The sequence below is a fragment of the Carcharhinus amblyrhynchos genome, chromosome 13 (genome assembly GCF_965287045.1).
Source record: "Carcharhinus amblyrhynchos chromosome 13, sCarAmb.v2.hapA, whole genome shotgun sequence".
Taxonomy (NCBI): domain Eukaryota; kingdom Metazoa; phylum Chordata; class Chondrichthyes; order Carcharhiniformes; family Carcharhinidae; genus Carcharhinus; species Carcharhinus amblyrhynchos.
Window position 1 is genome coordinate 29,303,573 of NC_137336.1, and position 27,707 is coordinate 29,331,279.

Here is a 27,707-nt window from a genome sequence, read left to right on the forward strand (position 1 = left end):
TGCTCTTGCAGCTGAAACAGCCCTTCCTACATTACAGCGCCATCTGTATGGGTGAACCTCCTTCACGGACTGTGAATTACTGGGATGGAAGCCGGGAGATGGGATAGGGCTAGGGTCGGCAATATTGAAATCAGGCCAAGATAGTAAAACTCAGGTATGCTGGGAATGAAAGATAGAACAGTGACTGGGACACGCATGGAAGAAGCCATTTAAAAAGTGAGATCATGTGTAAGAATATGGTGGGGCATAGATTAAACCTGCACAGACAGGCTGCTATAGATTGGAACTAGTCCAGCTGGTTTTAATCAAACTGACTGAACCTATTTTTTAAAATAGTCAATATCCAAACATGTCTTTTTTAGAAAAAAAGGAAAAAATCTAAACATTGTCTCAATTTCTACAAGTTAATTTAGCTTGATTGAGTTTGCAGTAGTTTCCACCATTAGCTTGCTGATTCATTTGGTTTAAAATGGAGCACATGATGCTGACATGTTGCTGTATTTCAGTCTGCAATTACTGCCAGGTGTTGGCGTTAACTGAAAGTGGCATAAATGAAAGTACGATGCAGACATGTTGAGCCGTACCCAATGGTGTTCATAAAGACAGATTACAACTGGACCCTGCATGTTTTTTTTTCAGAAATTTGACTGACTGGATTGTTTTTTTTCAATTTAAAAAAAAAATCTTTTGTAACAGCACGGCGTATTTCATTAAATTTAAATGCCTTCTCAAGTCAGAGAGAAATTTGTTATTTTACCAATACAATAAGGAATGGTTTAGCTGAAACCTATTTCCAACTATGGTAATAGATTATTAAATGCATTCCAGGGGTAACTTGAGACAACATCACTTGTCCGTTTGCACCATATGCACTTTATGATGCATTTTCCACATGGACTCCTTGGTCTCGTACTGTGTTGAATTAAGTTACAGCTGTTCTTGACATGGAATGATATCAAATGCTGTTTTATCTGTTAAAGCAGTTTGTAAAACTAATTACCTATCTAGCTCTTTCGTTATTGAATTGTTTCATGGGTGGTGAATAACATTTTAACAATACTTTTTATTATAAATTATAAATTTCCACAGTTACCATAACATTTTTTTCTGAGGTACAAACCCAGAAATAAACTTTGCTCCAGTTTCTGTATTAGGTTATTTCTGACTTTTTCTCCACAAAACGGAAATGACAATAACTCTAGCCAGGATTCCCATTAATCAAATTATAGAATGGTTTCAGCACAGAATGAGCCATTTGGCCCATTAAGTCCATGCCAGCTGTTGCAAGAGCAACTCAGCGAGTCTCACTCCCTTGCTCCTTCCCCATAACCTTACATTTTATTTTCTATTTGAGTACCTACCTAATTCCATTGGAAAGCCCCGATTGAGTTTAACGTGCTAGTTTTTCAAGCAGTGCTCATCATAACCACTCACTCTGTGAAAATCATTTTCCTTCTGGTCTAGAAGATTTGAATTATAAGGCGAGGCTGGATAAAGAACAAAGAAAACTACAGCACAGGAACAGGCCCTTCGGCCTTTCAAGCCTGCGCTGACCATGCTACCTGACTTAACTAAAACCTCCTACTCTTCCGGGGACCATATCCTCCTGTCCCCATCCTATTCACGTATTTGTCAAGATGCCCCTTAAAAGCCACTACCGAATCTGCTTCTATTACCTCCTGTGGCAGCGAGTTCCAGGCATCCACCCTCCTATATGTAAAAAATCTGCCTTGTACATCTTTTTAAACCTTGCCCCTTGCACCTTAAACCTGGGCCCCCTAGTAATTGACTCTTCCACCCTGGGAAAAAGCTTCTGACTGTCCACTCTGTCAATACCTCTCATAATCTTGTAGGCCACTATCAGGTCGCTCCTCAACCTCTGTTGTTCCAGTGAGAACAAAGCGAGTTTCTCCAACCTCACCTCACAGCTAATACCCTCCATAGGCTGAGACTTTCCTCCTGGAGCAGAGGAGGGTGAAGGGTGACCTTATAGAGGTTTATAAAATCATGAGGGGAAAAGATAAGGTGAATAGCCAAGGTCTTTTCCCCAAGGTTGGGAGTCCAAAACTAGAGGACATAAGTTTAACGTGAGAAGGGAAAGATTTAAAAGGGATTTGAGGGGCAACTTTTTCAAACAGAGGTTGGTGAATATATGGAATGAGCTGATGTGGGAAGTGGTGGAGGCAGGTAGAATTACAACTTCTAAAAAACAATTAGAAAGATACGTTATTTGGAAAGGTTGAGAGGGATATGGGCCAAACGCAGGAAAATGGGACTAGTTCAGTTTAGGAAACCCGATTGGCATGGGCGAGTTGAGTCAAAGGGTCTGTTTCCATGCTGTATATCTCTATGACTCATGTCACCTTTGTTATTTTGTCAGCTCCTTAACCCTGTATCCTCAGGTTCTCAACCCTCTGCCAGCTGAGGTTCTGTCTACCTTCTGAGTCTAGATCCCTCCTGATATTGAACACTTGTATCAAATCTCCTCTCAGGCTTCCATAAGGACAACAACCCCAGCTCTTCCATTGCTGTATGTAACTGAAGCCCCTCTTTCCTGGCACCATTCTAGGAAGCCATTTCTCCATTCTCAAAGAACCATAAAACCGCTGCTGTGCAGGTGGCCATTTGGCCCATCAAGTATGCAGTGACGCTTCAACAAAGCTCCTTTCAGGGCTTCCATCCCTGCTCTATCCCTGAAACCCCACATATTGACCTCACTAATCCCCCAACCTGCTACACATCTTTGAACACTAAGGGACAAATTAATATGGTGAATCTACCTAACCTGCACATCTTTGGATTGTGGGAGGAAACTGTAGCATTTGGAGAAAACCCACACAGACATGGGGAGAATGTGTAAACTCCACATAGATAGTCAGCCACGGCTGGAATTGAACCTGGGTCGCTGGTGCTGTGAGGCAGCAGTGCTAACCACTTTGCGCCCTAGCCACCCAAAAGCCCTTCAGTGATATAATTGCAGGTCTTCTTCTGATGTCCTTGGCTCAACCATTTTTAGCTGTTTCATCAAATATCTTCCTTGTCAGAAATGGGTTGCTCTGCTCCTGCAGCACCAACTCCAAAGGATCAGCCATTGCATTCAGATGCCTGGAAACTGCCTCCCTTAGCAGGTTCTCTTCTCCCAACTCTCCATTGTTCAAAGTTGTAAGGACAGCTGAAGGAAAAGGGATGCGCACAAGGCCTCCCCGCAGCATGGAGGCATCAGTACCACTGACTGGGAGGAGAAGGCTGTGAATTGCTTGGCATGGCTGTACCCAGTCCAACAAGGCTCAGTGACTTGACAGTGAGGCGGAATGGCAAAGGAAGAAAAGGGAAGCCAACCCGAGGCTGCAAAATCCACTCCCCCATGCAATAACATGCTAGAATTAGGCTTCTCAATCATCTGAAAACTTACCAAGCCTAATGGATGTCATCCTCGATTTAGGGGGAACCATTGGCGAGAAGTGAAGAGTACCATTTTTGGCCCCTGAGTTATTGACGCAGTCTGAGCCTGCATGCAGTAAGACTTGGACAACACTCAGGCTTGGACTGATAAATGGCCAGGAACATTTGTGCCACATAAGTGCTACGCTAGAATTATCTCCATAAAGAGAGAATCTAACTATCATCCCATGACATTCAACAGCATTACCATCACCGAAACCCCCAGCATGAAAATAAAGCCAAATACTGTGGCAGCAAGAGCTGGTCGAATGCTGGGAATCCTGTGGTGAGTAACTCACCTCCTGAATCCTCAAAGTCTGTCCACCACCTACATGGTATAGGTCAGGAGCGAGATGAAATACTCTCTACTGAGCAGGATGAGTGCAACTCCAACAACACTGAAGCTTGACACCATCGGATTAGCAACCAACCCAACACCTTAAATGTTCACTCCCTTCAATACTGACACACAGTGGCTAAGGTGTTTATCATCCAGAAGATGCACTGCAGCAACTCGCCAAGGCTCCTTCAGTAATAACTTCTAAACCCATGACTTTTATCACTTGGAAGGACAAGGGCAGCAGATGCATGGGAACATCACTACCAGCAAGCTCCCCTTGAAATCACACATCTGGAGGGGGCATAGAATGTACCCACATTCTGCTGACTGGAAAATGGCAGTGCAAAGGACACGAAAGGAGACTCTGCTCCGCTGGGATTCTACTCTATGTAGTAATAAATTTGCTAACAGGAAAGCTCAAAAGGTGTTGACAACCTCACATTTCATAATGTAACACTGTATGATAAGTTAAATATGTTTTTAATGCAATGATTAACAATCAAATTTTGGTCATAAAAAGGAAGTGACTATTACATTGATTAGCATTGTGGAAGTGATAAGTGATCCGATGCTTTAAGAGTACTTTATCTAATGGGTAACATACTCTTCTGTATTAATATTCAGATTTGACTGTGTTAATGGTGCCTGGTGATTGAACCTTTGAATTGAATGACTGATGACTTCAAAATATTAATATATTCTGCTCTGGAGGCTTTGTTTAGGGATCTGTGCAATGAAATCCTAGTATGAATGCTTGGCTGAGCTCCAAGCCCCATCAATGGACTCAACTCAACAGAGTTGTTGACACAGTTGTCAAGGGGACTAAGAGTTTATCTTAACTTTTTTTTGATCCAGTGACAGTAAATGGCAATATATTTCCAAGTCATAAGAACATAAGAACATAAGAAATAGGAGCAGGAGTAGGCCATCTAGCCCTTTGAGCCTGCCCCGCCATTCAATAAGATCATGGCTGATCTGTTGTGGCTCAGTTCCACTTTCCCGCCCTCTCCCCATAACCCTTAATCCCCTCTCTTATCAAGAACCCATCAACCCGCTTCTTAAAAATATTTAGCGAGGCAGCCTCCACCACTTCAACGGGCAGAGAATTCCAGAGATTCACCACCCTTTGAGTGAAGAAGTTCCTCCTCAACTCCGTTCTAAACCGCCTCCCCTTTATCTTGAGGCTGTGCCCCCTAGTCCTACTGTCTTTTTTGAGCGGGAAGAGTCTCTCCACCTCTATCCTATCCATCCCATTCATCATCTTATACGTCTCAATGAGATCTCCCCTCATTCCTCTAAACTCTAACGAGTACAAGCCTAGTTTATTCAGCCTCTCCTCATAGCTCAATCCCCTCAACTCCGGTATCAGCCTAGTAAACCTCCTCTGCACTCCCTCCAGGGCCAAAATATCCTTGCGCAGGTGCGGCGCCCAAAACTGCACACAGTACTCCAGCTGCGGCCTCACCAATGCCCTATACAGCTGCAGCAAGACCTCCCTACTTTTATATTCAATCCCCCTCGCTATGAAGGCCAGCATCCCATTCGCCTTCCTGACCACCTGCTGCACCTGCAAGCTGGGTTTTTGCGACTCATGCACAAGGACCCCGAGGTCCCTCTGCACCGTCGCCTGCTGCAGTTTTTCGCCACGTAAGTAATAGTCCTTCCTACCATTCTTCCTACCAAAGTGGACCACCTCACACTTGCCAACATTAAATTCCATTTGCCATTTCCTGGCCCATTCGCCCAGCCTATCTAGATCCTTCTGCAGACTCTCCACACCCTCCGCACAATTTGCCTTTCCACCAATCTTGGTGTCATCAGCAAATTTCGACACCCTGCACTCGGTTCCCTCCTCCAGATCATTTATATAAATCTATATAAGTCAGAATGGTGAGTGGTTTGGGAGGGAACTTCCAGATGGTGTTCCCATGTATCTCTGACCTTTTAGATGGTACAAATTGTGGCTTTGGAAGACGCCTATGAAGTCTATGTGAGTTTTGGCAGCGTGTCCTGTAGATGGTACACGGCTGCTACTGTTTGTTGGTGGTGGAGGGAGTGAATGTTTGTGGAAGGAGTGCCAATCATGCCAGCTGTTATGTCTTGGACATGTCAAGCACTCATCCAGGGAACCGCAGAGTATTTAATCAATCTCCTGTAAATGGTGTACAGGCTTTGGGAGTCAGGGGATGAGTTACTTCCTAGCCTCAGACCAGCTCTTGTAACCAAAATATTTACATGGCTAGTTCACCACTTTCTGGTCAGGGGTAATGTTGATGTGGATAGTGAGGGATTCAGCAATGGTTATGCCATTCATTATCAAGGGGTGATGGTTAGATCCTCTCTTGTTGGAGATGGTCATTGTCTGGCATGAATATTACTTGCTACTTATCAGCACAACCTGGTCATTGTCTAGGTCTTGCTGCATTTGGACATGGACTGCTTCAGTATTTGGGGAGATATGAATGGTGCTGAACATTGTACAGTCTCAGCGATCATCCCCACAACTGACCTTTATGATGGAAGGAAGTCATTGATGAAACAGCTGAAGACGGTTGGGCCTACGTGAAGGAACTCTTCCAGTGAGGGCAGTGTCCTAGGCTTCTGCTGCTTCCTCAATGTCCTTCTTTCCTATTCTGGAGCACAAATCTTCAGTGCTATTGCTGGAATATTGTCAGAGCCCATTGCCGATATAGTGTGCAGTACCTTCACCTATTTCTTGATATCACATGGAATGAATTGAATTGGTTGAAGATTGATATCTGTGATGCTTTTGGGGAGGCCACTTATGATTGAAAATTGTAGCAATGCTTCAGCCTTGTCTTCTGCACAGGTGTTCTGTGTTCCTCCAGTTTTGAGAATGGGGGTGTTTGTGGAGCCTCCTGCTTGAATGAGTTGTTTAATTGTCCCCCACCATTCATGGCTGGGTGTGGCAGGACTGCAGAGCTTAGATCCACTGGTTTAGGAATCGTTTAGCTCTGTCTCTCACTTGCTGCTTAAACTGTTTGGCAAGTAGTCCTGTACTGTAGCTTCACCACATTGACACCTCATTTTTAGGTATGCGAGTGTTGTTTCTAGTATGCCCTCCTGCACTTGTCATTGAACGAGAGTTGATTAGCTTGATGGTAATGGTAAAGTCAGTCTGTTCGAAAAAATCTATCCTGTTTAGCACAGTGATAATGCCACACAATAGGACGGAGGGTATCGTCAATGTGAAGAGGGGACTTTGTCACCACAAGGACTGTGCAGCAGTCACCCCACCCTTTTTCCACCATCCCATGGTGAGAATAGTGTGGGTGGACAGCAGGAGGGTGCGCTACTTCCAGTGGCCTCATTAGAGTTGGCGAGGGTCAAAATGCCAAAGTTGGGGGATGATACAGCAGGGAAAACCTACTAATGAGATAGAAATATATTTAAATGACCTTCCTGGGCTGGAACCTTGTTACGTAAATAGTGGGGGAGGGGGGAACAGAGAAATCTCACCAGCAAGAATCTCTTTTGGCTTCTTGTGGGGTTGCTGTTTGCTCCCCAGGCAGACAGGGGTGCAAAATCTCAGGTAATGTTTCCGCCCTTTTATTTTCTCATGTGCCAACTACAGAAACCTGAAAATGTTTACTTGGTTATGTCTGTTGTAGCCAGTCAGTCAGATTTCTTTTTAACTGGTGTTGTTTGTGATGATATAACTGATGTTTGTGATATACCAAATTACTATTTTTGCTTTGCAATTTTGCTCCCATTCCTCTCTCCTGTAAATTCCAGGCAGTATTTCTTGGCTAGAAAGAAACTGGACTTTGCTCAATGCTTTTCTGGAACTGGTTGTCAGTGGACATTTTAGAAAAAGTGACCTGGAACAACACTCCTTCCAATCTCTCCGTTTCACCCACCTCCTATGGTATCTCCCTGGTGTCACACTGCCAGCACAGCTGAGGCTATGTACATTCGGCGAATAACCATAGATTTGACACCAATATTTTGACATGTCTTGGGGTGTGCCATGCAAATGTCATCATAGCTTATGTGTCTCCATCATAAAACGCTCCAAATAATGTCATACCGAGCCTAGGTAACATACATCTGGCTTGCAGTAATTCTCCCCCACCCTGTTGCAATTTTTTGATTACAGCTCTCTTTCTGTAACATTGAGTTATTGTGTCTGATTAACTTGCCCAAATTACTTCAATTATATCCTGAAGATTCAATTATATGTAAAAGGACACATCAGCAGTCTTGCTGCGTGGCTGATGTTTTGATCACAAATCTTCAAGTGACCGGTAGCCAAATTTTAGCTCTTTATGGTTAGAAATGTGATCCTTTGGTGTACCTCAGATGAGTACTGATGCACCATGACTCAGCATTTAATAATAATTTATAGCTTCTTAAATTTTTATTTAATCAAAGTTGAAGAAGTACAGGCTGTGGCCAAATTAAGGAAGGTCTAGTTGCCGGAATCCTACAATTATTTTAATTGGGTCTCAAGACAGATACCATGCAAAGTAATTACACTTAATGATAGATCACATGACAAGATGTGAAAAATGTCAAACATCATTAAGTATGAAACGCAAGTACAGGACTGTATCTGAATGTTCTTTCCTCTTTATTGCCAGCTACACTCAATGAGGTTAGTATGTAGGTACACTGCAAATATTTAAAGGATAATAAGACACCACTTAAATAATAGACTTCTAATTTACCTGATTAGTGTAGGAATTCATCTAGGGATCCATTGGCCAAAAGGTACCTTCTTGAGGCATATTAAACATGAATTAATTAAGACTGCCATGTGAATTGCTTTGGGAAATTAGTCTCTAAATTGCTGGTGCTCATTTTCTTGGTGGGAGTTATTTTTGTGAAAGGCTGTTCATCTTGTGGATTGAAGCACCGGGCAGAAATGAAGTAAATCCAAAATTACGAAGGCTGGGTGATGCATAGTTAGCGTGATCGTTTGCTCCTGGACTTGGAAATTCAGTTCAGACTTTAAAAGGACAGGAAGCTTGATCATGACATGGGGACTGGGTGGGTGGGAAGATACATATTCTCCCATATCCTTGCCCTTTTAATAAATGAGTGTTTGGAAAATTTTGAGAGAATATGCCACATTTGACCTACGGGCAGCTCTACCTATCAAACGTTGAAGATTTATAAACATTTTTCCTTTACCATTCGCTAATTTTTGAAATGTGAATGTCAAGCATATCTTCTTCTTTGGGCTAATGGTTCGCTGCTTGCTCAGGTTAATGCAATGAAGAATGCCTGAGTTTATTTTTCTTTGCAGCATCCATGATTGCGAATGCCAAATGATAGTCTGACCCATTGATTGTGATATTACTCCGTGAATCTGTTGAGGAGTATCTTTTTGGTTAGTTAGCAGGAAAATATCTGTAACTGGCTTAAAAATCTTGGGGGGACCTGGTCCTACATTGGTTTGCCATAAGCACCTTGTCTCCTCCCAAGCTCATAGGAAAATATCTGTAACTAGTTTAAAATATTTAGAACTGTAGGAAGGCAACCCCAGTGTCTTACAGTGTGGGGAGGACGATCTATGGTCATGCATTCCTCTCCAACCTTGTCCCCTGTACCCAAGCACTGGTAGTAAGCACCATGATATGTTGTTTTGGACAAGAACTGACAGCTGAAGATTTAAGAGATAAGATACATCAAATGTATTGTTTCGCACCACTCTGTACCCATGGTTTAAGAATGACTATTTTGCAGCTGTGCTCATCGTACTTTCCTTATCAATATATTGGCTTCTACTTGCCGTATGCTATAACAAAAATGCCCTGCATTATATGATAGATTTTAGTGCAGAATACCAATGGTACATTCATACAGCACCAAGCACCAATTCAGTGTAATTGCGTAGAAGGATAATAAATTTATTACCTAACCTAGAAAGCCAACAAAAACTATCCATTCTCACACAATGCAGCTCACTCAACATTTGCAACAGAAATCAAATGCATTGTGTAGCATGAAGGAAGGATTTTCACTTCTTTTAGCATGAAAACATGTGAATATATTTTACATTTGTACTGTGAATCTCATGTTTTATTACTGGAATCCCTTAGCTTTAGAGAGCGCTAATTTGTAAACTAATCAGTTATCATGATGCTTACTAGCAAATTTATGTTGGTACTACTGCTTATGAAAGCATTTTAAACAAAAAAAGTCAAAATTGCAAAGACTTTTGAACTTTTTTTTCATGGAAAGTATTTTGGGGTTGAGTTAAAAACATTTGTATTTATATAGTGTCTTTGACAATCTCACAACGTCCTATGTTCTGTAGCTAGTGAAATCTGTTGAAATGTGATATAGGACACATAACCTGAGCAAATTTACTCTGTTTTTAAACAAAGGCCGCAGGTTGTAGATATTGAAGAATGTGTACTGAAGCCAGACAAACCAATTGAGGATTAGCACAACTCTTTTTTGAAGTGATGCCATAAGCATCTCATCTCCTCCCCAGGTCATTATCATGGGTGACTAGGGATATGGAATTGCAAAATAATTTATAATTGTGTTGAGGTTGGCCTCAACACAATTATAAGTGGTCATGAGGGTAAGTGGTCATGAAGGTAATTCTATTCATGTGAGTATGGCAAGATGTTTGCAGATGATATATGACTGTGAGAGTGGCTAGATGGCCTGATTGACAGGCATACTGGCAATTCTCTGCATATTGAGGTGTCAGAGATTCTCTTGATTCCTGGTGCCAGAATTAATGGAAAAGAAGGTAGCAAGCGTTGCTTTGTGGGAGGTGACAAGATGCTGTTAACTGTTGGACAAAGAAGTGGTGCGCAGCTTTTGGACCAGAACTGAAAGCCAAAATGCAGGAGGCTCAGTCATGCAATTAGAAATTGTTCAGATGTTAGAGCAACGTTGACCAATGCTAAATGTTGATACCATTTTAGCCATGTGCACTAATTTTAGAAGAAAATGGAAATAGTGCAGGTAAATTCAGTTAAAACAGAAATTTGTCAAGCAGATATACAGGTCCAAATGTTGTGCGTGCAAGGTAGCATGTAAAAGCTATAAGCCAGTTCACATCACAAGAGGGCCCTGATATTGCACCGCTAAGTGAAGCTACTGTGCTGTTAGACATTGAAAGCAAGATGCTCAGGCAATTTGGGAAAGTGAGTGACTGGCGCTATTGTACCTGAGAGAATTCCTAAGGGAGTCCCTAAATTTGTAATAACCATAATAGTGAAATATGGGAAAACAAATGGTTGGTAATTCAAATGGCCATTAAAGCAGGTTGTGATGTCACCGTTTCTGCCACCTCAGAATAGCTTATTTAGCACGAATAGAAATAAGTAATGAACTTGATTTTTTTTTGTCCATTGACAGTGAATAGAAATTTGACCCAAATATCCTATAAAGAAAAAATTCTCTATTTTGGAAACAAAGAATAGTTTGTGCTATAACATTGAAATTGATTCCATGACATTTGAAGCTTCCTGAAAGTATACTTGCATATCCAAATGTAATTGCCAGCAAGTTTTATAGTCAGTAATTGCAGTGCAATCACTGGAAAGTCAGTCAGCAGCTACATTTGAGGGGACAGGATAAAGACAGAAAAGCTTTGATTACTAGATAGTGTTTCTGTTATTAAAATAACTAAGAGAGATTATTTGGTTGGAGATACTTTTTCTGGCCCAGATACATCTTTTTCAATCTTGATAACTCCCAGTCACATGGAAGTGACTGAATAAGTCCTTAATGTTGGTGTGTAATAATTAAACACTGTAGTACTATTAGTAAAAAATCACTGGTGTAGTTATCTAAAACATGAGTATAATCAACATTAAAATTTAGTTGTAATACCCTCCACCCTTGTGCTCACTGACCTACACTGGCTATCAGTTAAGCAATGCCTCAATTTTGTAATTCTTGTTTTCAAAACCCTCAGTAGCCTTCTCCCTCATTATCTCTGTCATCTCTTTTAACTTTACAGTTCTCTCGCCTCTTAAGCATCCTCGATTTTAATCACTCAACTATTGGCAGCTTAGCATCAAATGACAAGACCCTAAGCTCTAGAATTCCCTCCTTAAGCCACTCTGTGTATTTCCCTCTCTTCTATCCCTTTAAGCTGCTCCCTAAAACCTAAACTTGTGACCAAAGTTTTGGTCGGAGAACTTGGCTTAACTAATCTTAATTTTTAAAACAAAATGCATTTATCATTTTTGATTGTTTTTTTCAGAAATGTGTCATTTGCTTTGTGAAAAAGGAATTTGGATGTGTTGCCTATTTTTTGATGTAAAGAAGTGCATTAGTAGAAAAATCACAGGTGCATTTTCTTACATTGTTGACTACCTTTAAGAATGTGACCCAGTCACAGAGGGTAATGGCTGAGGAGCTGCAAAGCATGGCTCAGTCTCAGAGGCTACTTGCTGTTGCCACTGACAGGTGACCGCTGACCCATCGCTGAGGGCTTGAGCATCATGGCAAGAACGCAAGTGGTCCTCCTGGACTGGCAGGGTCAGGTGATGCTGGAGCTTCTGGAGCTCGCTGCAGAAGCACTGCCGTCCCATGGAGTGACCCAGGGGCTCACAGGAGGGAGGGCTCAAGCCCATGTCAGGGTCTTCCACCCAGGAGACTGCAGCTGTGGCTACACCTTCTGACTCCCCCCTCCCTGACACCGGGCATCTCAGGGGCAGCAGGATGAAGAGGGTGTCAAGGATGCATCCCAGACACCTGGAAGCTGGACAGGGCCCTCAAGGTCCAAGCCCTCCAGAAGATGCTCGCCAAGCGCATCACACATAACAGGAGGCAGCTGACCCCCCTCCACCTCCAATGTACACCTTGAGGAGACACCAAGACTTAGTGAACAGCCATATAAGGTTAAGAAGTTGTAGCGCCGCTAAGATGAAACAGGTGAAGGGCAACACTAGTTAGAATATTTAGGCACTTTAAAGTCTCATGCTCACATGTTTTTATACTCTCATTTATTTTGAAAGTACTATTATTCGCAACAATAAATGTTATTTCACCCCATACCTGTGACTAACTTGTCTCTAATTAGCCAATAACAGGGATGTACTTACTCCAATGGTTGCAGGAGGGACACTGCACATTGATGGGAGGTGCACTGCTGCTGATAAAATGAAGGCGCTCAAATAATTCACTGACTACAGTGGGTGGCATGCATTGGCAGCAGCTTATAGCATCTGCTATGGCATCTCCAGAACCCACAAGAGATTCCTCCCTGCCCCTCACCTCAGCCGTCCTGGGGCCCTACATGGGCTCCTTTACCCGCCATCCAGATGTGGGCCCAGGTGCCAACATGCACGTGGAGCTCAGGTAGGAGTCAAACTAGTTTGCACCAGGGCATCATCACAATGGCACATAGTGAATCGTCCTCACCCTCCTGCCTGCCACAGAACCTCCAGGGTCCTTGCCTTTAAAATAAAATTTAAGTACAAAAATAAAGAATTTCCTCTGAACCTTTTATAAACACGGGTTAGGCCCAGCTGGAATATTGGGGTCAGTTCTTTAGAAAGGGTGCCAAAGCCTTGGAGAAGGTGCATATGTGATGTGCTAGAATGTTGCTGGACACAGAAAATGAGTTACGCAGAGAAACGCTGCGAAGATGAAGAGGAAATTTGATAAGAGGTGTTATTAATCATCAATGGTTTTGATTGAATAAATAAGGAGAAACTGTTTCCAGTGGCAGATTCATTGATAACCACAGCACACTAATTTATGGGAATTGGTAAAAAAAAAATCAGAGGCAGCATGAGGAAGCTGTAGATTGTGCACAGAATTGTGTTTGGTCTCGAATGCACTGCCTGGAAGGAGGCAGATTCACTAATATCTCGAAAGGAAATTGGATCAGTGCTTGAATAGGTGAAATCAACAGGGCTGAATGGCCTTTTCCTGTTGTGTATCATTCTATGAAGTCATCAAAATAATTACCTAATTTCTTTTTGGTGCTTTGAGCAAGTTATTCTTATAGTTAACCTGATGGTTCAATTTAATTTCCAGGACAGAATTAATTAAACTCCCTATTTTGTAATCAAAAGGGAAGATTAATGTAGATTTTCTGCTTTGGTTTTAATCATTGATTTCAGCGCACAGGTGGCTAATTTTCCAAAATTACTTATGGGATGTTGCAGCATTGGCAAGCCCAACATTTTTTTGTCCATCCCTCATTGCACTTGAAAAGATGATATTGAGCCACCTTTATGAACCGCTGCAGTCCATGTGGTGCAGCAACATCCATGTGACTGTTAAGCAGAGAGTTCCAGGATTGTGACCCAGTGATATTGAAGGAATGACGATTTGGCTCCAAGTGAAGGATGGTGTGTGGCTTGGAGCGGAACTTGCAGGTTGTCGTGTTCCCATGTGTCTGCTGCACTCGTTCTGCTAGGTGGTAGAGGCTGTGGGTTTGGAAGGTACTCGTTATTGAAGGAGCATTGGTGAGCTGCTGCAATGCATCTTGTAGGTAGCGCATGCTATATTGATGAATACCCACTTACTGAATTAGGCTGAAGACACTTTAATGATTCATAATTGTTTGATTGTGATACTAGAGTTTAGTGCAAACACTGATTTCTGCTCTTCCCTCCTGGATCCTCTCCCTGTCCGGAGATCTCCCCAAGTGAGGAAAAGTACAGACTTTAATGACCATCACCCGCTCTCAACTCACTCCGAAGCAAGACCTGGTTTACTCTTAACGGGATCAGCATTTGTAACATTGTCAGTACACACTGTCAAAGGTGGAGGGAGTGAGCACTTAATTGATGGAAGTCTTGCCTAGCAAGTGGATCGCTTTGTCCAGAGTATTTTGAGAAATATGTTTTTTTTCTCAACTTGCTGCTCAAAGTTATTTGCTTATTGAAATCCTTATGCCCAAAAGAAGGGGACTAATTTTAAAAACACATCAAACAATTGGCAGAAACCTACCCTGGTGATTAATCTGACCTGGGGCTAGATTTGCAGACACGGCCAGCTTGTATCATGGTGCTGTTTAAACTAGCATAAGAGATCATGGAAAGTAGATTTGCATTTAAAATTCCATGATACTTTGCATGGGGTACACCAATCTTTGGGCAAATGCACTAATTAAAAACAGAACAACTGAGCAGAAACTCTATTCCGGTTATGTATACATGCTGTTGACAAATCATAGAAACTGGTCTGTGAACAACCAATTGGTTCTTTTAGTAGCAATTAGTCATTAGTTTTCCTGGATTTGTTAGGTATCAGCATACCAGAACTGGTCAATATCCTGGGGTTTCTTCATAAGTATTTTAATGCTGCAAAACAGCCCCTTGTGTAAATGGGTTGGAATTGCATATTTAATGGATTTACTCTCATGGTGTGGTCAGGGAAAATTGGCAGCCACCTCTTGAGAATGTACATAAGCAGCTGAACATGGAAATCCCAAAGTTACTGTTAGACCATAAGAAACAGGAGCAGAATTAGACCATTTGGCCTATCGAGTCTGCTGCGCCATTCATGGTATTTTTCTTATCCCCATTCTGCTGCCTTTTCCCCATAACCCCAATCCCCTTATTAATGAAGAACCTATCGATCTCTGTCTTAAAGACACTCAATGACCTGGTCTCCATAGCCTTCTGTGGCAAAGAGTTCCACAGATTCACTGCTGTCTGGCTGAAGGCTTTCTGTTTTAAAGGATTGTCCCTTTAGCCTGAGATTGTGCCCTCTGGTTCTAGTTTTTCCTACTTGTGGAAACATCCTCTCCCATCAACTCTATCCAGGCCTCATTGCATCCTGCAAGTTTCAATAAGATCTCCCCTTATCCTTCTAAACTCCAACAACTACAGACCCAGAGTACTCAACTGTTCCTCTTAGTTTCCCTCCTAGGCTACAAGATGCATGGCCACTTTGCAGTCGCCAATCTGCCACGCTGGGAACAAACAGACTGCGCATAGCAATGTTCCCCTTAAGAAGTGTGACACACAGCTGTGCATACAATCTTAAAGGGACTGCACAATGCAACAAGTCATCTGTGAACAGAAAGCCAAATTTAGAGGGAGCATTGGTTGCTGTCAGATATGCACCTATCCATAGGGTGTGCTGTTGAAGTCCTTGTAGATTACAATCCACTAGAAATCACTAAATTGATGAGAGCCTGCCATTTTATGCTCTTAATCTAGCTGTGAGGAAAACAGAAAGTTTGAACAAGTTATAATTTGTTGAATAAGGTGAATCTGGATTATTGACCAAGTGTTTGGTAGGCACAGTGGTTAGCACTCTTGCTTCACAGCGCCAGGGGCCCGGTTCATTCCCAGCTTGGGTCACTGTGTGGAGTTTGCACATTCTTCCCATGTCTGCATGGGTTTTCTCCAGGTGCTCTGGTTTCCTTTCATGATCCAAATTGTGCAGGTTAGGTGGATTGGCCATGCTAAATTGCCCCTTAGTGTCGTAGGGGGACTGGCTAGGGTAAATGCATGGGATTATGGGGATAGGGCCTGGGTGGAATTGTGGTCAGTGCAGACTCAATGGGTCACATGGCCTTCCTCTGCATTGTGGGATTCTATGTTTTACGATTCTACTAAGTACATAATTACTGCCAGAAACACACTGGCCAAAATGCATCAAATGTTTACATGATGACTTAGAAAAGAAAATCCTCACTTTTAAAGTTAGTTTTGAAATCCAAGTCAGGATGGTGAGTGGCTTAGAGGGGAACTTGCAGCTGTTGGTGTTCCCATGTATCTGCTGCCCTTGTCCTCCTAGATGGAAGTGGTTATGGGTTTGAAAGATACTGTCTAAGGATCTTTGGAGAATTGCTGCAGTGCATCTTGTAGATTGTACACACTGCTGCTACTGAGTGTTGATGGTGGAGGGAATGAATGTTTTTAAATGTGGTGCCAATCACGTGGGCTGCTTTGTCCTGGCTGGTGTCAAGCTTCTTGAGTGATGTTGGAGCTGCACCCATCCAGGCAAGTGAGATCACACTCTTGACTTGCGCCTTGTAGATGGTGAATGGTGTAGATGGTTCTGGGGAGTCAGGAGTGAGTTACTCATGGCAGTATTTCTCACCCCTGACCTGCTTTTGGAGCCATTGTGTTTATGTGATGAGTCCAGTTGAGTTTCTGGTCAATGATAATCCCAAGGATGTTGACAGTGAGGGATTCAGTGATGGTAACATCATTGAACGTCAAGGGGCTGGAGAAATACTAAAGTCTTCCATCATTGGTGAACCCCAGACCAATGTTATGACCCCATGTAGAGATAAACAAATTGCTTTGGAAAAGGGATAGTAACCAACAGAATGAATCATGACACATTTTAAGACATTTACTGTAACAAACTAAAATCAACATTGACTAAACATTGCTTAGTACACAACTAATGCACTAAACTACAGAAAAAATATTTCCTAGGAACTTCATAACACAGCCAAAAACCTCACACCTCATTATACATTATGACACATGCCGAACAGAAATGTAATCTTATTTTTAAAGTCCTAAGGTCCTCCCAGATTTAACAGGATCAGTACTTGCTGTCCTATGAAGGTGAATCATCCCATGTCTCTTTGAACAACGTTCCCTTCAGTCATCCCTTTGAGAATAATCAAATGGACTTCTAGTGGCAAGGTATCCTCCAATTTTGTTGTCTTTAATTCTTCAAAACTGAGAATTCCTCCTCACCAGCATTCTGCTTGACGGTTAACTTGAAATCAATCCTTTTCACTGGCTTGGCATAGCATCCTCTGTTGTGGGCTGCCTTCTCCTACATCTCTTATTTGACTAATTTTGAGAGTCTGCAAGCTTGGGCAGCAGCATGTGTCAAAGCATTAAAACTTGCACTTGACTTTGGAAAGGTTCAATTTGAGTTTCTGTCTTAACAACACAGGTCACATGGGTTTGTTCCCTGGCAGATCCTGTAGGAGGTCCCAACACACTCTCTAAACTACTCAACTTTTATCTTGAATCAAAGGAGACAGCTTAAAACATATGTCCAGTATTTGTGGAACCAGTAATGTCACAAGCTTAAGACTTTTGTCTTCAGCTCAATGGCACATTAAGCTTAATAAAAAAGTTATAGATTTTCAACACCCTCTTCAAACAGGAACTGGTTGGAGATGGAAAAGAGGAGTGTGGTGCAATTAATACTGAGGGACAGAACCCAGTAGTTGGGAGGTTTAGGCCAGGAATGTAACAAGAATGACCCAGATGGCCTTTATCAAAAGAAATGGTTTTTTTTTCTGTCTGCAGTTCATTGGAATTTTCCTCCAAATCTCCGAGTACGCAGTCTAATGCTCCCTCCTCACCCTTTTGCCATTTAAAACTAAATTCCAATGCCCTAATTCCTTGCATGTAAAAGTCTGTGAAAGTTGTGGGTAAATATGGGGTGGCATGGTTGGCTCTGCTGCCTCACAGTGCCAGGGACCCGGGTTCAATTCTGGCCTTGGGTGACTGTGTAGAGTTTGCACATTCTTCCCGTGTCTGTGTGGGTTTCCTCCGGGTACTCCGGTTTCGTCCCACGGTTCAAAGGTATGCAGGTTAGGTGGATTGGCCATAGTTAAAAAAAATGCACCTTAATGTCCAAAGATGTGTACAAGAAGATGGATTAGCCATGGTAAATGGGTGGGATTATGAGGTTTAGGGGCGGGGTGGTGGGGGGTTTGCTGGATAAGATGCTCTGTCAGAGAGTTGGTGCAGCCTCGATGGGCCTAATGGTCTCCTTTTGTACTGTGGAGATACTTTACGCATACTGATCAAACCCTGAATGTGTTCTTCTCTGGGATCCACTGAGGAATGCAGCAACTTCCAGCTCTCTGCATTAGTCAGATCATTGGAAATTGCAATGCCTTTGTAACCCTCACCAGCAGCGAGCATCATGGAGTTTGCCACTATTGAGATAAGAAATCCGGTCCATCATAACAACTGGGCACTTTAATTTGGAAGGTAAACAAAAGTGCCCTGCTAGTCACCAGAAGGTTATCAAAACCTGAGTTATATATTCAATCTGCCCTTTGTCGATAGTCGTTTGAAGTTAATGTTTTGTTTAAATAAAATCTTTTCCAGGCCTTTGGGTTTATGACACGTGTGGCTTTACAGGCAGAGAAACTAAATCATCACCCTGAATGGTTCAATGTGTACCACAAGGTAATGTGAATACTGGTGAGTTTGACAGCATAAAGGTAGCACGTTTTATATGTATAAATCATTCAGTCTGCAGCAACACGTAACCCTTTTGAATCCAGTTTTGTATTACTAGCAATGTGTGTACAGGCACACCATATGTCTCCCACACTCCAAAGCAATGCGGTCTTTGTCTTTTATTTGCAAAAGGCACATAGCTGGGTATAAAACTTGTAAGATGCTACCAGCCTTTACTAGTATGCTCTCGAATGCATTGCTGTGCTCTCAGAAGCAGTGCTGTCTTGGCTAATGTGCTACCGCTGGTTGGCTCTGAATCTTTCCTTTGATGTTTGTTATAGAGATCTGCACAGGAGGATCAAAGGGCCTTAGCCATTAGTAGCACTGTAGCTAACAGCATTATGTGTGCAGTTAATGCTGCTTTTAGTCCATCCAGACATTCACCGATTTAAATGGAGATCAGAGTAAGTGCTATCGTTGAAATACCTTTTACATTGTGCTACCCATCTTCCCCGTCGCCAAACGAACCCTCCCTCCCACACACCAGGTTGTCCTCACCAAGCCAACTCGTTTTGATATGCTTTTATACTTTATACTTCCGGGCAGTCCCTTTCTAGCAAATTGTCTTCTGACTATTGTTTTCTGTATTTTCTTTTGAGATCTGTCCTGTTAACCCCCAGAGTAGGTTTAATATAAATAAATAACTAAATACATTTTGCACGAGGTGGAAATCTGAAAATAAAAACATGAAATCCTCAACACTCAAAAGTTTGGCAAAAGCTGACACGAAAGAAAAAAATCTTAACATTCCAGACATAGTCCTTCCTTGGCACCGGCAGATCGAGGTGAAAAGCATAAAAGAGGAACAGGAAAGTGGGGAACTTGTACAGATAAAGAAAGAGAGTAAACTTTGAAAAGACTCGGTGTAGAAATGATAGGAGTGATAATGGCAAAAGACAAAAGATGAGAAACGTAAAAGACATAAAGCAAAAGTATTGCTCCTTTCACAGCTACAGAATGTCGTAACGTGCTTTTGAAGGTGTAGTCTGTAAGAAAGCAGATAGCCAATTTACACATATTGCCAATTGTCAGTGTGATAGTGTTAGCTGAGAGATAAATGTTGACCAGGAAACTGAGGAGAGCTCCTCTGCCCCGCTCGCCTGCGCTGCTCCCCTTTATTACTCCAAACTAACACCATAGATCTTTTACGTCTGCTTGAAGGGGTATGAGAGGCTTTGGTTTAGCATCTCCCTTAAATGACTGCATCTCCATCAGTGCAGCATTCCCTCGGTATTCCCCTGAAATGTTAGCCTGGACTTTGTCCTCTGTTATATTTTGGGACAAATATTCGTGTGAAACTTGTCTCTCATGACACTAGTCACTCGTAAATTGGAAGCAATGCTGCTTGCAGGTCACAGAAGTGGGATGTCACATCTCACGAGAGGAAGAGTTCAGAACAACATGTATGCTTTATAGACCTCTTGCGAGCAATGTGAAGTGTGAAACATGAACTGTAGAATCATTAGTAACGGAGTGGCTATCTCCTGACATTTGGAATTACAGGATAAGTCAAAAGAAAATACATCCCATTTAATTAGCAGTGAAAGTGAAGATCATTTTGATTTTCATCTATGTGTCCAGCCACATATGCTGTGGTAGGATGTGAGCTTGCACCAATTATTTTGTTGGCACATGATGAGTTCCTGATCTTAGCCAGGCTTTTGGGGGACAGGATCGTGAGAAAACTGTCTGTCATTGAGATCAGGAGCACCTAATGTATCTATGCCTCTGAATCTAAAGCTCGAGACTGACATTAGTAGCAGCTTTAAAGCAGAATTTTTGCTGGCTGTATAATGGGCATGTAATACAATACAAGAAACAATCTCAAAACCAAATTTTAGGTTGGAAAAAATAAAGTTGTTACATCTGTGTGTTCATAAAACTTTTGAAAGCATCTTTCACAATGCCAGCTTACATGTGGGTCAGAAAAAGGCAATTGGGTGATCAGTAGCAAGACAAGTGGAGCAGCAGTGGGGGTCTTGTGCTCAAAATGAGTTCTGATGGTACCTGAGGAGAGACAGAAGAAACTAGAGGAAGACATTAGTTCAGAGCTGAACAATCGGGAAGTTCCGGAGGATGTTTGGTTTGGGGAAAAAGGAAGAAACATGACCAAATGGCCCCATCTGCCTGTAGGGATTCTATGATTTTAAGTTTTGGATTAGAACTTGAAGCCACAATTTTAGCTTTGGTTATCAGATATATCTTGGATACAAATTGGGCCAAATCACTGGCCCAGAATCATAAATTGTAGCATTTGGAATAAATTTAATTCACCTTTTTTATTACAAACACTGATTGCAAACTTGAACCTCTGGTTGTTTAAAAAAAAGAAGCCCTCTACCTTGTACTGAAATGACCTGCTCATGTCTATAATAAAATTGACAGGAAAACAATATATTCCTCCAAAAGAAAGCGCACATTTGCTGTGGTGAACTACTCATGTTATTACAGTGTTTTCTTCCTTTCACCGTCCCCCCACCCCACTTCCTGTCTGCCCTGTTTCAGATCAGTTGAATTGCTTATTGGGAATTATTGGATTGTAGGGTGTGGCATTCACTTGCAAGGTACTGGTTACTGACGCTCCCAACATAAAAGAAAAATAAAGGGAAAATTAGATTTTTTTAATGCTGAGCTTGTTTCTTTACTCTAGAAATTTCTCTGGTCTTTTTCTTGAGAATCTTCCTGTCTCGGCTTGAAATAAAAACTGTCAGCAACTTTTCTTCACCTGTACTGTTTTATTTTCCCAGTCTTTTGAAAACCGCAGATGCCACACACAAGACCGTACAAAGCAATAGCTCCAGTGAAAGTAATAGACAAGCAGAAGAGAGATTCTGAGACTCTCCCCGCCCACTGTAAAATGAAGGTGGAATGGTGAATCTGCCCAACATATTAACACCATATGGTTTCATGCCTTCCCAGGTGCAGATAACTCTTTCGACACATGACTGCGGTGGTCTCTCCAAGAAAGATGTCAAACTGGCAAAGTTCATCGAACAGGCGGCTTCTTCAGTAAATTAGTTATTTGTTAGTAAATTAATAAATAAAAGAAAAAAGGTTCAGAATGAAATGTGATGTGTTCTGAAATCATGGTGAACACTTTATGCAGGTGAGAAGCATTCAGATTAAAAATTTAAGTTTATTTTCTTAGTGTCACAAGTAGGCTTATATTAACACTGCAATGAAGTTACTGTGAAAATCCCATAGTTGCCACACTCTGGTGCCTGTTCGGGAACATTCAGGGAGAATTTAGCGTGGCCAATGTGCCTAACCAACATGTCTTTCAGATTGTGAGAGGAAACCAGAGCACCCAGAGGAAATCCACGCAGCCACAGAGAAAATGTGCAGACTCTGCACAGACAGTGACCCGAGCTGGGAATCAAACCTGGGTCCATGGTGCTGTGTGGAAATAATAATACAATAGGCAATCCTAAATTTAAAGAAATAGTCCCTCAAAGATTAGGATCAGGGATGCAGCAGGAAGTTATTTTTGATCTCAGCTTTCCCCAATTTCCTTATCACGCGACATCACTGGTAACAAGAAATGTGAATCTAGCAATGCTGCGCTATCAGACCTGTCCTTGTTCCTGAGAGCTGTTGCATGGTTCATTTAACATTATATTGCATTTGTTGGGTTTGGTTGCCAGGACTAATAAAGACAATAGAATATCTATGACTGTAAGATGAATTTCCCTATATATTAAACATCTTGGAAGAGATTTCAACTCCCCTTAAAAGATCACCTCTTGCTCAGTTAAAACTGGGTCTCTGGATATAATACTTCCTTTCCTCACAGTTTTGCCAGGCATTTTTATATTATAATATAAATGTGTTGATAATATAATGGACGTTGTCTACACTTTGTTATTCACTCTTGTGCTGGGTGTTATAGCACTTCGGTTTTGCATTGCATGTTTAGTTTGTACCAAAGAGAAGCTTTTATGCATTCTAAACGATCAATTTTTCTGATTATTTATAAATTAATATAAAAGCAAAGTATTACATAAAATAAAAACTAAGGGTATGAGTTCTAAGTGGGAAGTGAATTACATCAGTGTGCTTTCGCCCAATTGGCTCAATGTTCTGTGTCACCTGAAGCCAACACTTGATCTTGATTCTTTAAATGCAGAGCTATGGAAGATGAGTCGTAAATTCATTACTGTTGATTGTGGTAAATTAGATAACTCAGGGGTAAAGCAGAGCAGTGAGTGGAAAGTAAGTTATCACATCATTTCATTCAATTTGGGGAGGCAATGGCCTAGTGGTATTATCACGAGACCATTAATCCAGAAACTCAGCTAATGCTTTGGGGACCTGGATACGAATCCACCACAGCAGATGATGGGAATTTGAATTCAAAAAAATAAATCTGGAATTAAGAATTTATTGATCACCATGAAACCATTGTCGATTGTCAGAGTAAAACATCTGTTTCATTAATGTCCTTTAGGGAGGGAAACTTGTCTGGTCTGGCCTGGCCTACATGTCACTCCAGAGCCACAGCAATGTGGTTGACACTCAACTGCCCTCGGAAATGACCTAGCTTGCCATTCAGTTCAGCGGCAACTAGGAATGGGCAATAAATGCTGGCCAACCAGTAACACCCATCATCCACAAATGAATAAAAAAACTCCCAATTTTAGCCACGTTGTTGTAGGGAGGAATTATGTGATTTATCATTAACCATTTTCAAATACTGCCAAACGCTTAAACTGAAGAAAGCATTGGTGGGTACATTAATGTTTAAATTGTCTTTACTTTGTTTTATCCAGAAGACACATTATGTTAATCAAAATATGTCCAAAGCACTCTAAAACGGTGGTTCTCAAAAATGTGGGCTGTGGGCCAGTGTATTCAATGGGCTAATCCAAAATGCTAGTCACTGACATGCAATGCCGCTGCGAGGGTGATACAAAACAACACGCCATTGCCACGTGATGTCATACAACCAGATTGGTTCCTGCCTGCATGGCACAAGTTGTCATAAAAACGAGCAACAACAGTGTAATTTTATATGCAAGATTCATGTTGCTGTTGATTTTGTTTGATTCATACGGACACAAGAGAAAATGTCACTTGTGATGCACATATTAAAAGTTTCAAATCAAACTGTTCTTTTATATTAAAATTTTTAATATGAAAATGTCTATACTTGTTTCTGGCGTGGATGAGTTTACTTGTGATATTTAATAAAATGAATGCATATAAATTTTAATAGCAAAATATTTATAGTATCCACATGTTCCCATTAATTCTGCATTTTTGGAGGTGGTAAGTGAAAGTGGGGGTGGGGTAGAACCATTGGGTGGTCCATGGGATCTTCACTCCACCCAACTGGTCCATGAATGCAAATGTTTGACAACTGCCGCTGTAGAAAGTGAAAACTTAAGCAGATATTTTCATTTTGCTTTCTGAAATGTTAGTGATTTCATGGCGAAAGAAAATACAAACAGGGAAAGTCAAGACAGAAGCAGTAGCAAGTTGATAAAGGGAGAATACTGGAATACTGGCTGTGGCTGCAAGCTAGTGGTTTATATAGAAAAATTATCAAATAACTCTCAGTGGTTACAGGCTAACGCCAAATTGAGGAGTTCAGACGATGTCATGAATCAGATGGGTGGCATCATTGCTTCCTCACAGACCCAGGGCCCCATGCTCAATTCCTTCCTTGGGTGACTGTCTGTGTGAGGTCTGCACATTCTCCCTGTGTCTGCATGGGTTTCCTCTGGGTCCTCTGGTTTCCTCACACAGTCCAAGGATGTGTGGGTTAGGTAGATTGGCCATGCTAAATTGCTCCTTATTGTCAGGGTTTTTAGCAGGGTAAATATGTGAGGTTATGGGGATAGGGCCTGGGTAGGATTATTGCCGGTGCAGGCTCAGTGGGCCAAATTGCCTCATTCTTTACGGAATCCCTACAGTGCCAAAGAGGCCATTTGGCTCATCAAGTCTGCACTGACTGTATTCTTTTTACCCAGGCCCTCTTCCCTGTCTTATCCGTACAGCCACACACATTTATCATGGCTAATCCGTCTAACCTACATATCCTAGGCCACTAAGTGGCAGTTTAGTGTGGGCAATCCACCTAACCTGCACATCTTTGCACTGTGGGAGGAGACCTGAGCACCCGGAGAAAACCCACGTAGACACGGGGAGAACATGCAAATTCCACACACACTCACCCGAGCCGGAATTGAACCCAGGTCCCTGGCGCTGTGAGGCAGATGTGCTAACCACTATACCACTGTAGTGTAGGAATTCTCTGATTAATCTATGAAGCTCCAGATTCACAAATGACTGCCGTGGATTGATCTGAATCCACTCCTATTATTGTTTTCAAATATCAATTTTTCATTTAGTTTTGGATTTTATATTTGTATTTCTTTGCGCTTGCTGTGATTTCTGTTTAATTGATGCAAAAGAAAGTGTTCATTACTAATGACATCCTCAAAAGGACTGGCAATTATTTTTCATTTTGTTGTTGAATGGCAGGTATTTCTGCTACCATTATGTATTCTATTGCACTGTGATATTGACATAGTAGCTGCTGTGCATTGGGTGGTGCCTGTTCATCCGGACTTCTAAGTGCAGTTTGCGTGTTAACACTGGAACTGCAATGCAAGAGTTATTGATACCACAATAAACAGGCATTGCTGTGGTCTGGGACTAAGTCATCTCAGGTAAAACCCGCTTCTTTGAACTGATAGTAGTTTAAGGAATGTGCTCTTGCAAAGTGTGTTTGTTAGTCAGCACACTATTGTGCCCAATGAGAAATGTTTCAGTAAATGTCAGTGGAATGTGACTTTGGTAGACTAACCAGTTTGCTGTAGTAACGTTTTGAAATTTAAACTCTTAGTGCGTTTCCATGTTTGACGATCTGAGATTAGTCTGGGAAAATAAAATTGATTAAAACATTTTAAAAAATTAAAATCAATTATTGATGTTTTGCAATTTTTAACTCTGATTTTAGAATATTTGCATTTTCTGTGTTCGTTCCCAGTTGTCCCCCAAATATTTTGAACAATAACATATTTATATTACTGCAGCTGGAGCTCTTTTCTGCTAATGCTGTCAATATGGTGAAAGTAAAGAGGAAATGGTGGAAATCTAAAATCATATAATAAAAATTGGGATGAGATTACATGAGATCATCACATGAGATCACCATGAGAAGGCTGCCCCGCCATTCAAAGCATCCATGTTGGACCTTCTGTCTTAACTCCACTTCTAGCCTGCTCCCCATATCCCCTTGCTTTTGCTTAGTGACCATACATTACCCTATCTCAACCTTGAATAGATTCAATGATCAAACATTCACAACCCTCTGAGATCGAGAATTCCAAAGGTTGTCAAGCCTTCGCGACATCACCTGCTACTGCGACCCCTTATTCTAGAGCGTGTTGAGGAGGACTTAATGGACAAACCCAAAGAGAGAACACAACTGTTAGCAGTTCAGGAGAATCGTCTCATTAAAAATGAGAAGAAGGACGAAGTCAAGGTAGAGTTTGATGCAGCTACAATGAAACGAATGTGTCAGCTTTCGAAAAACACGCAAAGTATAAGAAGGGAGAGATTGTTATTGAACGTTGTTAGAGGGGAATGATGCACCTGGAGCTTAGCTTTCTACTTTGTCCACCGAGTTAACCCAAGACTGGTATGATACACTCTGTGTAGTTTGCTCTGATGATATTTTTAGGTTTTCAGAGTATCTAAAACAATATGACTTAACTGCCTGCATAAGTAAAACAGCCTTTAAATATGGCAGTCTTGTTTTTCCTGTTAATCAAAACTGCAAAATATTTATCAACCTTGCCCTACTGCCTCTCCACAGGCACCTACTGTGCCATACTGCAGGAAGTGTACCTGTAAATTGTTACCTTTTTTCTCGGACTCGTTATTCTTACATGAACTGTAAATCTTGGCTTTTAAACATTTTCATGCTGTGTTTAAACGGGCTTGGCGGTTTCAGTAACAGGGTGGGATTTTCCAGCCGCACTCGCTCCAAATCCCGCCTGAGATCACTGGCCCTTTGCATGGTCTGCCCCACTGCCCTGCTTTCTACGATTCCCACAGCAGCCAGCATGGGAAAATTGTTCATGTCGTGAAGTTTTAAAATTTCTGTTGTAGTTGATAAAACCAAGACATATCAGGAACTGGCAAATGGAATTTAATGTTGGCAAGTGCGAGGTGGTCCACTTTGGTAGGAATAATGGTAGGAAGGATTATTACTTACGTGGAGAAAAACTGCAGCAGGCGACGGTGCAGAGGGACCTCGGGGTCCTTGTGCATGAGTCGCAAAAACCCAGGCTGCAGGTGCAGCAGGTGGTCAGGAAGGCGAATGGGATGCTGGCCTTCATAGTGAGGGGGATTGAATATAAAAGTAGGGAGGTCTTGCTGCGGCTGTATAGGGCATTGGTGAGGCCGCAGCTGGAGTAGTGTGTGCAGTTTTGGGCGCCGTACTTACGCAAGGATATTTTGGCCTTGGAGGGAGTGCAGAGGAGGTTTACTAGGCTGATGCCGGAGTTGAGGGGGTTGAGCTATGAGGAGAGGCTGAATAAACTAGGCTTGTACTCGTTAGAGTTTAGAAGAATGAGGGGAGATCTCATTGAGACGTATAAGATGATGAATGGGATGGATAGGATAGAGGTGGAGAGACTCTTCCTGCTCAGAAAGGACAGTAGGACTAGGGGGCACAGCCTCAAGATAAAGGGGGGGTGGTTTGGAACGGAGTTGAGGAGGAACTTCTTTACTCAAAGGGTGGTGAATCTCTGGAATTCTCTGCCCGTTGAAGT

The 27,707-nt window shown here is 41.9% G+C and overlaps 1 protein-coding gene across 1 annotated transcript in view; it reads left to right on the top strand.

The window, feature by feature from the left end:
* LOC145351801 (pterin-4-alpha-carbinolamine dehydratase 2) overlaps window positions 1–27,059 on the top strand; it is a 54,234-nt gene extending 27,175 nt beyond the window's left edge. Inside the window, exons 4-5 of the mRNA XM_080201449.1 lie at window positions 18,787–18,867; window positions 21,841–27,059. Of these exons, the coding sequence (XP_080057575.1) occupies window positions 18,787–18,867; window positions 21,841–21,939 (180 nt within the window). The 3' untranslated portion in view covers window positions 21,940–27,059. The remainder of the gene's footprint in view (window positions 1–18,786; window positions 18,868–21,840) is intronic.
* Window positions 27,060–27,707: the final 648 nt, after the last annotated feature.